This window comes from Antrostomus carolinensis, unplaced genomic scaffold, assembly GCF_000700745.2.
Source record: "Antrostomus carolinensis isolate BGI_N321 unplaced genomic scaffold, ASM70074v2 scaffold11674, whole genome shotgun sequence".
Taxonomy (NCBI): Eukaryota; Metazoa; Chordata; class Aves; order Caprimulgiformes; family Caprimulgidae; genus Antrostomus; species Antrostomus carolinensis.
The window spans coordinates 1-16,156 of record NW_010308722.1 but is presented as its reverse complement, the minus strand read 5'-3'; the positions used below and the strand labels follow the sequence as shown (position 1 = coordinate 16,156).

Sequence of the window (16,156 nt, the reverse complement as noted above, 5' to 3'; positions counted from 1 at the left end):
CACACGTTTGATAATCCAACCCCTTTTGTTTAAAGCAATATTCCATAGGACTGGATTTAATAAATTAAAGTGTATCTGTTTTGAGTAGATCAAATGAAAACTTTTCAAGAGTCAGACAAATTTTAAAAAGGATCCTTGTAGGAAAATGTTCCTTACCAAAATGCTTCCCCTCCAATTGGCCTATAAACTGTCTAAAGCCAGTACTCTGCAGTTCGCTCATGCAGATAAATTTTTTAAATCAGGTAATCAAACTAACTTTCCAAGAGTCAACTATGCATGGAAAATAAGGATTATAAAATTCGTGGTAACGTCTTATATAGAATAACCTTAGGAAAGGAAACAAAAGGAGGAATTTAGAAGGGTTACGTCAGATGCTGAATATTTGTACATGCACATAATGCATTTAACCCATTAAGTACTTATGCTCACAAAAATCAACTGGAATTACATGTATGAGATGACCACATTACTATATCATCGTTTCAACAAATTACACCAAGTCTTGGGTCTTTTTCTGCATCAGAAAAATGGCAAGTTTTTACATAAGCCAAACATGAAAGCTTGCCTTGCATATGAATTTCATAAAGTATGGTACTTATTTTCTAGCACACATCACACTGACCTCTGACTAACAATTTTGTAACAGAACTTACGTGTCCAGCAATTAATATACTAAAACATGTTCATGAAAGGCAAGAAAACTGTACTAAACAAACAATCACAGCAGAGGTTGGATTAACAGTTTGGAAATACTCTAGGCATTTGCGCAACAGCTTCAAAAAGATAGGAAATTGCTGCTATGGTCTGTTATAAATCTTCTAAGTGTAATATGCTTTTGAGAAAAAAAGTAAAATGCCTTAACACTGCTCAAGGAGTTTTTTTATGAGCTGCCAATAGTTCTCCTTAACCAACTATAAAAACGCTTCCAAAAAGTAAAATTTAGTTTTCTTCTCCCTCCTTAGAATCTCAAGTTCCTCATTCCATAAAGGTAACTTCTGTCATGGAACAATTAAGGAAATGTGAAGAACAGTGAACAAAGAGCAACCCAAAAGAAAGAAAGGAAAAAAAAAAAAAAAAGATTAAGAATGCTGCATGTCATCAATTGTTACTCATTGAGCCAAATTAAATATTTGTAATGCAATCTATGTATTAGTAGGTACTTACACTACAGTTTAAAATAAACTTAACATGCAAAAATTTTGTAACGCCAATGGTCAACAATTAGATTTAAAACACGTGACTATCGAGGTTCTCGCAGAACTTACCTGCTAATACTCAGAATTCATTAATAGTTTTGATGAGTAACAGTCTACTTGTCTACTCTGCATTTGACAACATATCACAGTCTACTTTCGCATTAAATCAGAATCTAAACCACCAGCGTATACGATCACTAGCTTTTTTCCACAGTAAGCTACTTATTACAAAGAAAAAAGGTGCAAAATTACCTCTGGATGAGCCTAGCCTGGAAAGTGATGAGCGCCGAAAGGATGGATAACCAAAGTAACTAATATCTTCTGAAAACATAGCATCAGCATCAATAATGACACTTGGGTGAGCAGAATGTATGTCAGCATCCAGAAGAGACATAAGATCCTCTATAAGAGGAGACAAGGGTCTTAAGTGAATAATCAACTACTTAAAACATCAGCTAGAGAGACCATCAACTAAGCAAATATCAGAACAAAAAAATCCTATCCGTTAATTGAATTTCTGCTCTTCAGATTCACCAGTGCAAGCTCATGTGCCTCCGATGCAACTACATTTTCAATCAAGCTTGGCAGACTAGTGAACAAAACCATTTTTAAGAACTGCTCTGTCACTTATCTAACCACATTTCCCAAACAAGACTTGCCCAAAACACATTTTTCCATAACCCACAAACTCAAACTTTAGCCTGTCACTTGAAAGAACAAAGTGCTAGGATAAGACAGATACATATACATACACGTGCACACACACTAATGTACGCAACACAGAATTTCAAAGATGAATTAGAAATAAGGGAGGACAGAATGGATGGTGAACACTGGCCTTCACAAAGCCACATCTTTGATGTCAAAGACTGCACATTTCTCCACAGTACATTTCTTTCAGAGAATGATGTACTTGTTTAATTCACAGGCTAAGAGCTTGCAACTCTCGCACAAAGCTTTAAATGGCAGCTACATTCAGAACAGCAACAGTCATCTGGAAAAACACACCTTTTTTTTAATACCGTGCAGTTAAAAAAACCCCAAACAACCAAAACCAGAAATATTAACTTAAACACTGCAATGGCCCTAGCTTCTATGTTAGAAAACTTGAGTTTCTCTGAAGTACTGACCATTGTTAGAAGTATAAAACACTTTCTTTCCACTTACTAAACTACAGCTACTATCCACACACAAGAGAGGTTACTGAAAATTCATGTAATTTTATTGAAGTCTGGCCATACGGACTGACAAGACAACTAAACCTGACTGCTATCCTGCTGCTACAGAAAGGACAGTCCTGCTTGCCTGTGACAAGCACCTCCTTGGGGCAAGCTGGGATTTCTAAATCTATGACTACCGCATTCACCTGGCTTGAAACAATATTTCACAAGGTATAGAAGTAAGGTAGGAGGCAATCTTCAGACTGACTTAACTGGATAGTCAAACAGAGCTCCAAAGATGCTGCCTCATCACATGCAGCAAAGCTGACCGGACCCTGCTGCTGGCAAAGGAAACGGTTCTGCCCCTTCTCAAGCTTTCAAGCAAATCTGACTGAAAAATCAGGCTCCCCAAATTGGGTTTCAGCTAAGCCATGCAGGCACACAAAGCTCACCACTATGCAAGGCATGGTAGGATAGCTCCTTCTGGCAGCAGGACAACCTTATCTGCTTAAACCACTTGTGAAGCTAACGTGAGGTTATGCAGAATCACTTCAGGAAACACAGAAGGAGAACATATAATTTCAACACATGCAGTTCTCCACCTCTACCTCATCATAAGCATAAAACAAAATAGTGGCTAGAAAACAAGGTTTGAAGTTAAATAAAATCATTCTTAACAGTAGGAACTGATTATTATGGGTCTTTTTCTCAGTGTCTTGAATGAAGGGGGAAGGGGAGGGGGGAAACACAAAGAAGAAGGTATCCAAAAACTGCAAAGGAGCCAGAAGTCCATACTTACAGCCATTAGTAATTCACTTAACTGTTCCACTTACTGGTATTTAAAGCATTGGACTTTCCCACCCCTGCACACTAGAATACTCATCCTTAAATTTCTAAACTCTCATCTCCAGGGAACATAACATATAACAATAACAAATAGCTGTTCCCAGAAAAACAGTGCTGTAACTAGTGAGTGCTGTGGATTTCAAGGCACACAAGAACTGTACAAATGCTCTCTGCAATAAATAAGTAATCCACTCGGGCGGAGTCTATGCTTCTAAAAGCTCACCACTTGGGACTCCATGGTTCATACAGTACGTTTTAGGAAGTCATTCCTGACAGACTCCTTGGAAATCCTAGTAAAAAATTCAGATTTGGCAAACATTCTCTGTCTTACTAAAACACTTCAGATCCCTCAGAGTGGTCTTATCCTGCCTGCTACTTTACCTACTTTCCACTAGTTTTCTACAATGATAAAGCAGCAGTACACCTCACGTTAAGAGTGCCAACTTGTAAATACCAGACTTTAAGAGCTGGAAACACAGCTGAGACTCTTTTGTATGTCCCAACATTCACGTGCTGCTCCTCTTCCCGCCTTGCACATCCACCACAACCATCACTTCCTAGGTAAACTTCAACCTCTCTACAGTCTGAGCAACTCGTTCTCGGTTCTTTTGGTCACTATCTAGCCAAAATTGCAAGAAACTTAGATCTCTTTTTAGCAACAGGATTGGCCAGAACAGAAAAGAACTCTCCAGCCTCGTTCAAAATGGACAATAAGTTGTTTTTTGGGGTTTTTTTTTAAGGTAAGCTGAGCCAGCAATCGTCTTGACAGAAAATACACGCTAACTTGTGATACAGACACCCACCCACCTTCCACAATGTTAGGTATCTTGAGTTTAGGTGTGTTTCCAAAAAGGAAAGTAAAAATTCAAGCTCAAAGTAAAGTAAAAACTCAAAACTATATGGGTTTTGGCTAAATGTGCATTAAGACCAGTGAGGAAATGAAGCCTTGTCTTACTATCTTATTTCAGCTTCAAATCAGATTTTAATTTTCTTCCAATATTTCTGCAAGAAATCCCCTTTCTCCCATTTTCTATACCAGCAAACAAAGGTGCTAAAACTAGTAGGAACAGGAGCCAAATCCACTCCCCTTCAAACATCACTGGAATTTCTTCAATGCTCTGAAAACACAGATACTGCAAGGCTACATCCAGTTTAAGAATCCAGGGGAAAAAACATTCTCTATTACTTTATTTTCCTACTCTTCAGGAAAATCCCATGGGACGATATCACTCATCTCTTGTGCTGCGTTAGACCAGAATCAGACAGCACCCTCTGCATTTAGATGTGACAATTCTGATCAACCTCCTTAGATAATAAAGCACCTATGATTCACTAGTAAATATCATTGAAAATTGGAAGGAAAATTATATCCAGTACAAAGAAAAAAACCTATAAAAACATAAAAACCCCACAACCAACCAAAAAAACCCCACCAATAAATAAAGTGAGTTTCAGTATGCACATAAGCAGCAATTCAAGTACTGAGAATTATTTATTTTCAATAGCTCCATGTGTAGCATTATCACTGGATACATTAAATGAAGGCGTTGCCTCGATTGATTCCAATCTCAAATTGAGCTCACTTTTCACTTAAGGGGGCAATTATAAGTTCTCTCCCCTCTTCTCAGATTCATATTTTTACGAAATATTCAAGAATCCAATGCCTTCAGTATTTCCTCCTCTTTCAAGTTTGAATTAAATTGGCAAAACTGTGACAGTAAAGGGAGAGAAACATGTATTTTGGTTTCCTAGGAAACTAGACTCAAACAGAACTCCAGAACTCATTTCTCAATAAGATATATTTATCCAAAACATTCGCCAACTTGAAGTTCATCCTAAAAAAACTGAACCAAAGGAAAGAAAAAAAAACAAAACAAAACAAACAACCCCACACAACAACCAAATCACACCAACAAAACCATACACCTAATTGTTTTCCCCAAAGACAAGCCACTGAACTGATCCTACACTATGCTCTGGTTCCCATCTCCCCTTACTGCAAATCAATACAGTAAGTACTGCTGCAATACCAGCCCACCTGCCTTTTCTCCTTTAAAAAAAAAAAAGGAAAAAAAAAAGGAAAAAAAAAAGGAAAAAAAAAAGGAAAAAAAAAAGGAAAAAAAAAAGGAAAAAAAAAAGGAAAAAAAAAAGGAAAAAAAAAAGGAAAAAAAAAAGAAAGTATTTTTAAACCCATCTCAATTCGAAAATCCAAAGTAATCTGGATGTTCCCAAACCTATGTTTTACAAGTCCCACTAGCAAGAACCCACTATATCATACAGAAGTTACTGAGTAAACATGCACACATCTGAACTATATAAACAACAAAATATTTTAACTTCTACAGAATCTCTATACAGAAGATTGACAGAACATAAAGCCCAGAAGAAGCCTCTAATCCTATTTGATACGAGATGGAAAATTAATCTAGAGACCTTCAATTATTTTCTATGCTAAATGATCTTGGTATATACATTGTTTGTACCTTGATTATTTTCCTTACATACTTGTTAGGTACCAAATGAACCCACATTCCTCTCTGCTAACTATCCTAAAACAAAAGAAAGAGGACTAGAGAAGTCAAAAATCAAAGTACAAAAGAGTTCCAAAATAAATATCTAAGACACAGTTATTGAAGGCAATCCATACACAAAAGTAAAGTTCTCTTCTTCACTTAAGATATTTTGACAAATTTGGGAAGAACTGAGACATGTTTATTGATAACTTTAAAAAAATGCAGATGCTTAACCTTTACAATACTAACTGGAATTATTACAGCCAATATACTAATGAAATTATGATGTATTAAACAAGAATTTATTAATTTCACAGTGGCTGGAAAGTATCTTAGCTATTTTAATTTAAAAAAAAAAAATTTATTTTTCAAATCAAATGTAAATTACTCTTAAGTGTTTTTAAAAACTTCTCTGTCTTGGAATGCTTAGAGGACTAACCCTTAAATTTAAGGGTCACAAAGCACCAGATACACAGAAGGGCAAAAGCAAAAATTAGCATAAGCTTTTAATCAAAATGCAAGAGCCTCAAAAGTCCAGAGGCAAAAGCAGTCTTGTCATTTGCTTTTTTAGTTTTCTTTTACAAACTCTGATGTTATAATTCCACAAGAGCATTCAGAGGCAAGATAAAAAGTGAAAGCAAGAAGAGTGCAAAGTTTCTAGAGCAAAAGTCTTTAAAAAAGGTTCTACAGAGTTCTGAAGGCCAGAATGTTGATATTTTTCCAGAGAGCTATAGGCAAGCTTCTCTGGCCATCAGATTTTCCTGAAAACTAGCCTGCATGGTTACATGACACAAGCGAGGACTGGTAATTTGTACTATTTAATGTACCAACAGTAGAGTCATGACAGCACTGACTAGTGTTCAGCTAGACTTTTCCTACTGTTTGATCACATTCAGATATCAAATTAATTAATTTCTGTGCAACAAAGTTATTTTTGCCCATAAAACTGAAATAACTCAAGACAGACAAAGAAGGCATAACATGTTCTACAAACTGTGAATTACATCTTTAAAACTGGATTTAAGACGTAACAAGTTTCATTTCAGTTGTCATTTCCACATCTTTTCGCAGAAGAACTGGGGAAGAGTTAGCCCAGTTTCTCTGCAGAGTAAAAGAAAAAAGGACAAAAAATACTAATATTGGGAGGTTGCAATCCCTTCTAGGAAAGATTAGTCTGAACAGGAAAGAAGCTTTAAAAATTAAGCAAGGACAAAACTTTTCTGGACAGCTAGTGAGGACAGTGAAACTCTGCATACTACTTTAATGTATCTGAAACATAAAAGACTCACAGACTGTAGTTCAGGCACCTTCAAATAAAAGTTACCAGGCATAGGTTGTCAGATGGTCCCTATTAACTGACCCTTATGATCTCAGAAGGTACTAAGAGAATAGTTAATGCTGTAGAAAGGTGGTTAGTATGGTTAAAAAGAACTTCTATGGTAAATGATAACTAAGAGTGATTTATCTTCTGAAGGCTGGTTCTGGAGGAATGCATTCAGGTATGCTCAGAGTAAGAACTCCTGCTTTAAATACTTGGAAAGAGTTAGAACTTGCTTCCTCCAATGCATCCGTCCAATACTATTAAGCCAATCACTAAAAAAAAAAAACAAGACTCAAATTAGATTTTTCACTCCTTTCACCAGAGGATTCTTGATTCTATAGCAAAATAAAAAAGCTGAAGCTGGACAGATGCAACTAAAACTAGAAGAGGCAAAATGAAATACAAAGCCTGTGCTGCAGAATAAAAAATCCTTTGCCTAATCACATGATTGACAAGATGGAGGAAGCCCATGAACCTTTCTGGTGAACCAGATGAGCAGAAAAAAAAAATTACTAGAAAAATATCAAAACATCATTTTGACACGCTGAAAGAAAAGCTAAAATGTAGTCAGAGTTTAGATGTGGTCTTTTCATGCAGCGCACCTAACACAAACATTAGACTTGTCCACTATGTTTTCAAATATTTTTAATCAGCAAGAAAAGATTACCTGAATTATTTAGCCACTTGAAAAGAAGACTCAAAGTCTTTTATAAAAAGCAATTGTATGGGACAGACAATATTTTCCAAATAGCTGGACTTTCATTTCAGTATTTTACTTGTACGGCTACAATACTACAGCATTTATGAGGGGAACTTGAGATGAAGAATAAATTCTCAACCTATCTGTAATGACTGTAAGCTGTGTTGCCCTCACTCGAGGCATTTAGATTAAAAAACAGGTGTATAACTTTTGCTCTAAAAACCACTGTATCTTAAGAACATATGTTAGTAGTAAAAAACATGCAAGTCACTAGAAGGTTTTAGAATTAGCTTTTATGAGCAAGCCACACAGCAGTCTCAGCATCTCGTTGAGCAGCAAAATACCGATGTTAAGTAATGCTGATGTTACAAAGCCTGGGATCTTAAAAAAAAGCCCAAAAAACTTTCATGCCACCCACTAACAGGGTCAACAGTTATTCTTCAATGCCTAACCTAACCCCTCCAGACACCCCAGTGTATTGTTCGTTTTGTGCATCTTTAGACTTTGCTCCTATAAGCAAGGACTGTCTTCGCTGCATACCTTGCACAGCATGGAGCAGACTGCCGGTACTTAAATACAGAAAAGAACACATTGGCGTTTTCTTATCAAAAGTTGTAGGATACAAACCTCCAGGAAGATATGATTCACTTGCTGTGTCATCCCCATCATCTCCATCTTCATCATCACGACTCAACAAATTATTTACAGCCAGGTTTACATCAAGATTTGTTCGCTGGAGTTCCCGAATAATAATACTTCTGGATTTCCCTTGTAAAACAACTTGTGCCTGTAGGAGCAGAGTACGATCGGTTACTGGTCATTCTCAGCTCACCAACCACCACTCCTAAGAAAAGAATGCTTCATTCTAAAAGAAGTCCAATAAAAACCAAAAGTCGATCACAGTACGTACATACAAAGGCTCACATATATTTTTCACAGTATCTCGTACTAGATATTCAACCTTCTCTCAGTTCAAGTTAGGTCACTGAATTCCAACTTTGATGCTGAATTTCTTAATAGTCTACCTCAGAATCTACTTCTTAAAATGCTTAATGCTGTAGTTAAAGGATAAGCAAAATCTGCTTTTTATAGTAACACGTAGAACATTATCAAAGTGTTTAAGCTTACGATGTCAATCAACAGGGCTTTGCAATCAACTGCTGCTCCGAAACTACACCTCAATCCCTGTCTTTTGGACACTGGTTTGTCTTTCCACTGCCCTTCAATATGTAACCACCTTACTTCCTCTGTTTTGCTCATCATTCTGCTTCTAAAGGCTTATCTTCAGCAGTTTCTGCAACATTTAGGTTTTTATTAGCAAAGCGTAAATGCAGCAAAAACCTTCAAAATAAATGTTAAACCAGAAGTATTCTGGTCTGTTCCACTAACCCTAGGACTCAGAGCATTTTGTTTTTCCAGACAGACTACCCTCTACTGAATGCCAGAGAAGATGACAGAATCCTGGAAGATCACAAACCCTGTGAACAAGGTAAGAAACCAGTACTGAATGTTTTTGTAACACAGTGAAAATGAGGCACCAAATAAAATGGTCTGTTGGCATGCAAAAAAATAAAGGGACATTTTAACAGCACACAAAGGTATTTTTTTGTCATAATATTCTATGCCAGATTTTTGAGATATAGTAGAAGCTATGTTTTATAGAGCAGCTGTGAAGATCTTTCTCATTGGTCTGCTTTAGAATCACCCCAAAATGTCTTGGACACCTGTTTTAAAGGTGAAGTATGCTTTTTCTTTAAAAAAAAAAAAAAAAAAAAGCATTTTTTTTTTAAAAAAAGGGCAAAAGATCACAGCAAGGGAAGCAAAGTTACAACTTAATCAACAAACCATAAACTAGATTATATAAAGGAACTGTCTGAACCATAGGATATTAGTCTGTTTTTCTGTTTCATGTAGGGTACCAAGGATGTCAGTCAACACTCTCAAATAAACCTGGAGGTGAACAATGAAGTAAAAAAAACAAACCCACCACCCGACAGTCAAAAGATACCACTGGAGGTCATCTAACCAAACCACCTCCTGAAAGAAGGGATAACTCAGAGTAACCAACACCTCCAGTATCTTGCCTCTGTTGTGAAGGCAGAAGCTCCCAGCTTTTACTGTGTTTTGAATTCAAAAAGAGAAAGAACTAGAAGCCAGTCTGACACTGGTGGGTCTGTAGATACATTGCACCCTAACTCCTGTCTTGTGCCAGTCAAGCTATAGGCCATTCAAAGCATGCAAGCAGATTATCTTTGGCCTAGCAACTAAAATCTGTATTCCAAATGTAGACCAGCAACTTGTTTTGAACTAAGAATAAAAATGCATTAACGCCATATATTCTGAATGTATTATTTTCTTAAAACATGGAGAAAAATGTTGTTTTAACAAACTCCACTTAATCATGCCATGTAAAGTCCATCAGCTTATTCAGTCTTTAGTGCATTAACAGGCAAAAGCAGAGCAATTTATACCCAACATTCATCAGTTACATTTATAAAAAATCAAGTAGAGGTGTTCATGATGAAAAATTATTAGTATTTGAAACAGATTAAATGTTTAATGTCTTTCATTTAAATCTAAAATGGTTCACTCCTTTTATCAAACAAGGGAAAAAAAGTCAACCTGTGCCCCTTCCTTATATTCCTTCAAGAAACTTAATTTTATTAGCTGCATGCTTGATACGATTCTCAAATATTTGATTTTCTCACTACATTTTACATCTGCAAATGAACAACGCATGACATTCCTCAATAGATTAAACACATACCTTGTCTTAGTGGAAGTCTGTGAAACAAAAAATTGTAGAATAAAAAAAAAAGTCTATCACGCACACTACATATTTAAGAATAAAAGCAACTCAGCTAGAGAAAGTCAATCTTTTCAATTACATGCCATTATTCCTTGGAGAAAATGCACTACTATTAACACCACATTCCTGTTCACACGCTATGAGAAGCTCTACAGGTTTCTGGCAGCAGGCATTTTCTAGCGTATGTACCTGTGAAATGAGTTCCTCTGGAATGACTGATGCTGGAATCACTGGTTGTGGTTGACTCCCCAGCAGTCCAGATCCTCTATCACGTCCTGTGCGTATAACTCTGGTCTGCCTTCGAGAATCTCGAGCTCCAGCAGATGATCTACCAGAAGATCCTCCTCCACTTCCACCAACCCCTGAACTCCATCGACTTCTAGAAAATTCACATTATAATTTTTTTCTTTTTTTTAATAGCAGCATACTTTGGGAACTACTTCAAGAAGTCAGTCTTCAGTTTTATCAACAACTTGTTGACAGTCTCTGAAAAATACTGCAGCTTTACTTCATAGACAAACACTATGAAAGTATCTCTTAAATCTTGCAAAGTAACTATGAGTCAGTATCAAAACAAGGAAGTAAAAAGACAGTGATATGTAGAAATAGACGACTTGCCATCATTACAGCTTTCCACTAATCTTAACACCGCAGAACTGTGTCATATTAATCTGTTCCGGACATTAGACTAGATACTGTGTTGTCATGAAAGGCTAAAAGACTCTAGTTTGTTCTTCAAGGTTAACTAAGTTTTGTTATGCAAATCTACTTTAAAGGATATTGGATATGGTATTATTGCTATTTAATAATAAGTATCAGTAGAACTTTCCTGCTCTCAACCACCCTAAACCTCAATCTCCTTTCAAGAAAAAAAAATTAAGATAAGACAAGAAAAAAAAAAGTATGTTCTCTGAAACAGTATCTAATAAATTCACGTTAAAAGTATACCACCTGTAGCTAAAAGCTAATTAAGTAAGAATACTTGTCTTACATTTTCTTACTTAAGTTGATTACTAACATCCTTCTCCTTTTATATTGTTGGTTTGGGGTTTTTTTCCCTCCTGACAAGACCATGCAATCACAGAATAACTCGAGTACCTGCCTAAGGTGAGGCCCTGTCACAGAGCCATCTACATTTTCAGGATTCTAGACAGCAACCACACAGACAATGACAAGACAAAAAGCAATTCAATTATGGCTTCAGCAAACATCTCGTCTCATGAGTTAGAAAAATAGTTCACAAAAAAATAATTCACTTGTGGAAAAGCTGTAGTTCCTCCCTCTTAACAGATCATTCACATGCAGAAACCACAGTTTGTAAATGCAACTCTCCTTACTACATTTAGTAACCTTAGGAAACAGCACTGTTCAACATGTATAACAAAAGCAGATAATGAAGAGTTCGCTGTGATTATGTAATGAAGATTAATTTACATTGCTATATAAAGGGACACCATCAATTTTGAAGCCAATGATAAAAAAAAACAGAATCTGTATAGTACACTTAGTATATAATAGAATTTTAAAGCAACAACCTTTTCCAAGTGTTCCCTTCCTACTACTACGTATAAGACTCCAACTAACAAAACACAGCTCATTACTTGGTGCAGGAGAGAGAAACAGACAATAAAACTGAGTACACAAAGGTCTGCAAATATAGATAATGAAGATTCTTCCTGCATAAATGCACTCATTTTACTTTATGCTGCTATCTTATCAGGGTTTAAATTGATAGTGTCCCTCTAAAAAACTGCTTTTCAAAATCAAGGAACTAAAAAATGTTCAGAGAGACAACACAGCCAAAACCAAGTTATTCTTCACACATAAATGAAGAATGCTCCGTGTCCTAAGTACTGAGGGTCACTTGCATATGTGTTGTTTTAATCAAGTCGATAAAGTTTTTTTATTATACCCTACCTACACAACTGCTGTAATTATACGTTCCCTTACACATACTGCATACAATTTATATATGTGTATACACATATACTCAAATATGGAACAAACAGATTGCAGCCTCAATCCTATCAAAACTTACCCAAGGGTGTTGCCTGCCAGTCTGCCCAGAGTTTCAGAACCAGACAAAAACCATGGGGAGTCACTAGTCCTGCCTGGCCTGGATGTCCTTCCTGCCCCTGAGCCACTGCTCAACTTTGAACTGAAAGTAAAAGATGGTAAATCAGTCACAAAACAATCCCAAATGGGTTAAGAACAAAACCTGGAATCCCAGGTCTAAATTCTCAGGGACTTAGTCTGGTAACATACCAGCTTAAGCAACACCCTTGGGGAATATTCCAAACTAATCTAACTGTATATTAAGAGGTACACTGGAAAAATAAAGTGGAAAGCATGCCTAACAGATCTTACGTACATTGGCAATCCATAATAGCACAGTTGCAAATACATGTTAAGCTAATTAGTGATCCGAGTTAGCCACTGCACTAAGTTTTCAGCTAGCGTATACATACAAATTGTAATCACCAGGTGCTCTATCCATAAACCTGAGCCTGAGTATGCTACTTTGATACTGAGAAGCGGTTTACGTTCAAATATGAACCATTAAGTAGTCCTGTTAAGGGAGACTTACCTGGACTGAAGACAACAGGTCTAAATAGAAAGTAAGCCTCTCCCCATGGGACCACTTTCACAGCGGATTCCACATGAGGCTTAGCAGTTTTAACAGTTTCTTTCACAAGGATTACTTTTGGTGGGGTTTGTTTCTTGAAGTTAAAGAGATCCTGTCACTTCATTTAGAATTACATCTTCTATTTATTCCTACACCAGTTTGTTAAGGTAGGCTGTTTGGCTGCATCACTGTAACCATTATGTATCTACTCAGAGTACTTTTTCTAAAACCAATCTATTTAAAACCAAAAAACAAACAAACAAAAAAGCAGCCAAGCTGCTTATCCAGTTCAAAAGAATTATTTAATATAAAGAAAAGCATTTCTTACCCATCATTATTATCAGGTTTACCCAATTCCAATCTGTCCGGTTGAACTGAAAAACCAATCCTGCAGACTCTACCATCCTATAGTTAAAACAAGAAAACCAAGTGTCCAAAACTGAAATGTAAAACAAGTTACAGAAAAAAACCACAAGCAAAAACAGGTCTTCAGTTACTGAAGAACGACGATCAACTTGATGTTAGAAGAATTACTTTTAACTGTATAGTTACAAGTCTGTTATCTAAGATTTAAGCAATTTACCTCAAGAAGAAATGCAGCATGATTTGGTCCCACCACACACTGTTTAATAGTGGCCTGTTCCAATACATTCAAAGGGGGGTGGCTGAAAACAAAAAGTGAGCATGTATAACACTTTTAAACTTTTAAAGTCTGAAAAAAACCCAAAAAAACAAGTGGCATATGGAAGGAACAATGTGCAATGATGGTTACTGATATAAAACATTCAAGAATAACTAAACATATGCATTAGTTGAAGCAACTAAGATGATGTATTTTTGGTCATTAAGCACAGAAAATGCAAAACAAAACCTTAAAAGGTGACAGAGTTTTCATTTAATTTGGTCAGCAATAAACAACAGGGGTTATACTTCAAATTAAGAAGTAATTTCATAGGGAGGGTATTTAATAATACAATTTATTGTGTGAGGTTTGGCAGGGCGGGGGGATGGTGGTGGTAGTGGGGGAAGGGGCCACCTTGTGAGAGCGAAAAGTTCCCCTGGCTCCAAGGCAGAGACCCCCCAGCCCAGGCTGGGCCAGTGAGCACTAGAGAAACGCCTCTGTGAATCCAGATTTGTGAGGGGAAGGGCTGTCCTGAAAAGAAGTAGGTGGGGGTGAACCTGGAGGAGAGGCCATTGGCCTGAACAAAAGACCATCAGCCAAAACAAAGAGAGAGCTTCATTGCCAGGAGGAAGGAGGACGGGGAGGACAGAGAACCTCAGACACCCAGTTCAACTGCATGGAGTAGGAGAAGGCAAAGTCCCCTGTAGCCCATCGAGGTTCAACAGCAGAACAGATACCCACATGTAGACCATGGAGGACTCCACACTGGAGCAGAGAAGCTGAGCCTGAATTGAGCTGTGACTGAATTGAGACCCCTAGATTTGCTCACTGCCAGAGCAGGGGTGGACCCCCAGAGTGGGAGGATGAGTCTTCAGCCCATGGATGTCCCCATGCCGGAGCCAGGAGCTGAGCCTGAAGAGGTCTGTGGCTCCATGGGAAGCTCGTGTTGGAACATCTTGTTCCTGGACTTCCATGCCACGAAGAGCAGCAATGGTGAACTGACTGACCCCCCATTCCCTGTCCTCTGTGCCGCTGGGGGGGAAGGTAGAGAAATGGGGAGCAAAGTGATTTGAACCTGGGAAGGAGGGAGGGGTGGGGGGAAGGTGTTGTAAGATGTGGTTGTTATGTCTCACTGTGCTACTCAGACGAATGGCAATGAATTAAATTGATTTTTCTTTCCCAAGCTGAGCCTGTTTTGCCCGTGACCATGACTGGTGAGTGAGCCGTCCCTGTCCTTCATCCTAATCCGTGCCCCTTTGTTGTGATTCCCTTCCCATCTCACCAGGTGGGGGGAGTGAGTGCAGGACCACACAGTCTACCTGTGGTTAAACCACCACACTTATAATAACTGAAAACCTAACATTTTCTTTCTGATATAACAACTGTCTTACTGAATCATTTCTGAACTTTAGCATTAGTAGTATCGAGTTTTTCTAAGGCTGTATCTAAAGTGCAATCTTTTGCTTCTTGTTGCTGTTAGAAAAATTGTACTTTCCCAAATGATTTACAGAGTATATGATATGCCTTACCTGTTTAAATTATATTTGTTCAGCTTCTCTGAAACTTCCCTTAATCTGAAACAAAGAGAAACAAAGCTGTTGCTTGAAAGACATCCTCCACAGTACACAACATTCATTTAAGCAGCATATTTACAACAGTATGGGAACAACTTACCACCACATTTAATGAAGCTTGACATATACTTCCAAAACCAAGTAGTATTTATCTAAGAACTGGATGGTATTTGTTTTTTTTGCTTTAGAGTTTTATCCTTCTACCTACTATCTTGCCATAAAACCCACATTTTGCAAGTCACTATCAAGGAGCACTACTCCTGCCTTGTTACTGCCATTTACAACTTTACACGAACGTAAGCAGATGAAGCAATGAGTATGAACTGTAGATATACCTGTGCTTCCTCATATGAGCTTGAATACAGCATCTCAGAGCAGAAAGGATTATAATTTTCTAGGAAATCCAAGTATGTGGCATGTCAGAGCCAAAAATATGACAGTCAGTTCCCCAAAACAGAAAAGACAGGAAAACAGATGAACAAAAGCCAGTGTCAAAAGGGATAAATAACAAACTTTGACCAGCAGAAGAAACAATCCAGAGAAAATTGACTATCATGTATAGGGTTACATAAAACATCACCTTTACCAAAAGGGAAAGAATCTTTCTGAAAGTACTTCCATCTCGCTTTCACGGCCCCTCACCGAAGATCAGAACCCAACAAAGGGCCAACCCACAGACCACTCCTGCTTAGATGATACGGTGTCTTAACACATAGTAGACCACTCCTGCTTAGATGATACGGTGTCTTAAAACATAGTAGAATCGCAGAATCATAGAATGGTTTGGGT

At 37.4% G+C, this 16,156-nt stretch overlaps 1 protein-coding gene across 1 annotated transcript in view; it reads right to left on the bottom strand.

The window, feature by feature from the left end:
* UBR5 (ubiquitin protein ligase E3 component n-recognin 5) overlaps positions 1-15,363 on the bottom strand; it is a 65,123-nt gene extending 49,760 nt beyond the window's left edge. Inside the window, exons 1-7 of the mRNA XM_029084471.1 lie at positions 15,323-15,363; positions 13,755-13,836; positions 13,500-13,576; positions 12,584-12,703; positions 10,735-10,924; positions 8,364-8,523; positions 1,449-1,598 (exon numbers count right to left, since the gene is read on the bottom strand). Coding sequence (XP_028940304.1) covers positions 1,449-1,590 — 142 coding nt within the window. The 5' untranslated portion in view covers positions 1,591-1,598; positions 8,364-8,523; positions 10,735-10,924; ... (2 more) ...; positions 13,755-13,836; positions 15,323-15,363. The remainder of the gene's footprint in view (positions 1-1,448; positions 1,599-8,363; positions 8,524-10,734; positions 10,925-12,583; positions 12,704-13,499; positions 13,577-13,754; positions 13,837-15,322) is intronic.
* Between the last annotated feature and the right edge of the window lie 793 nt (positions 15,364-16,156).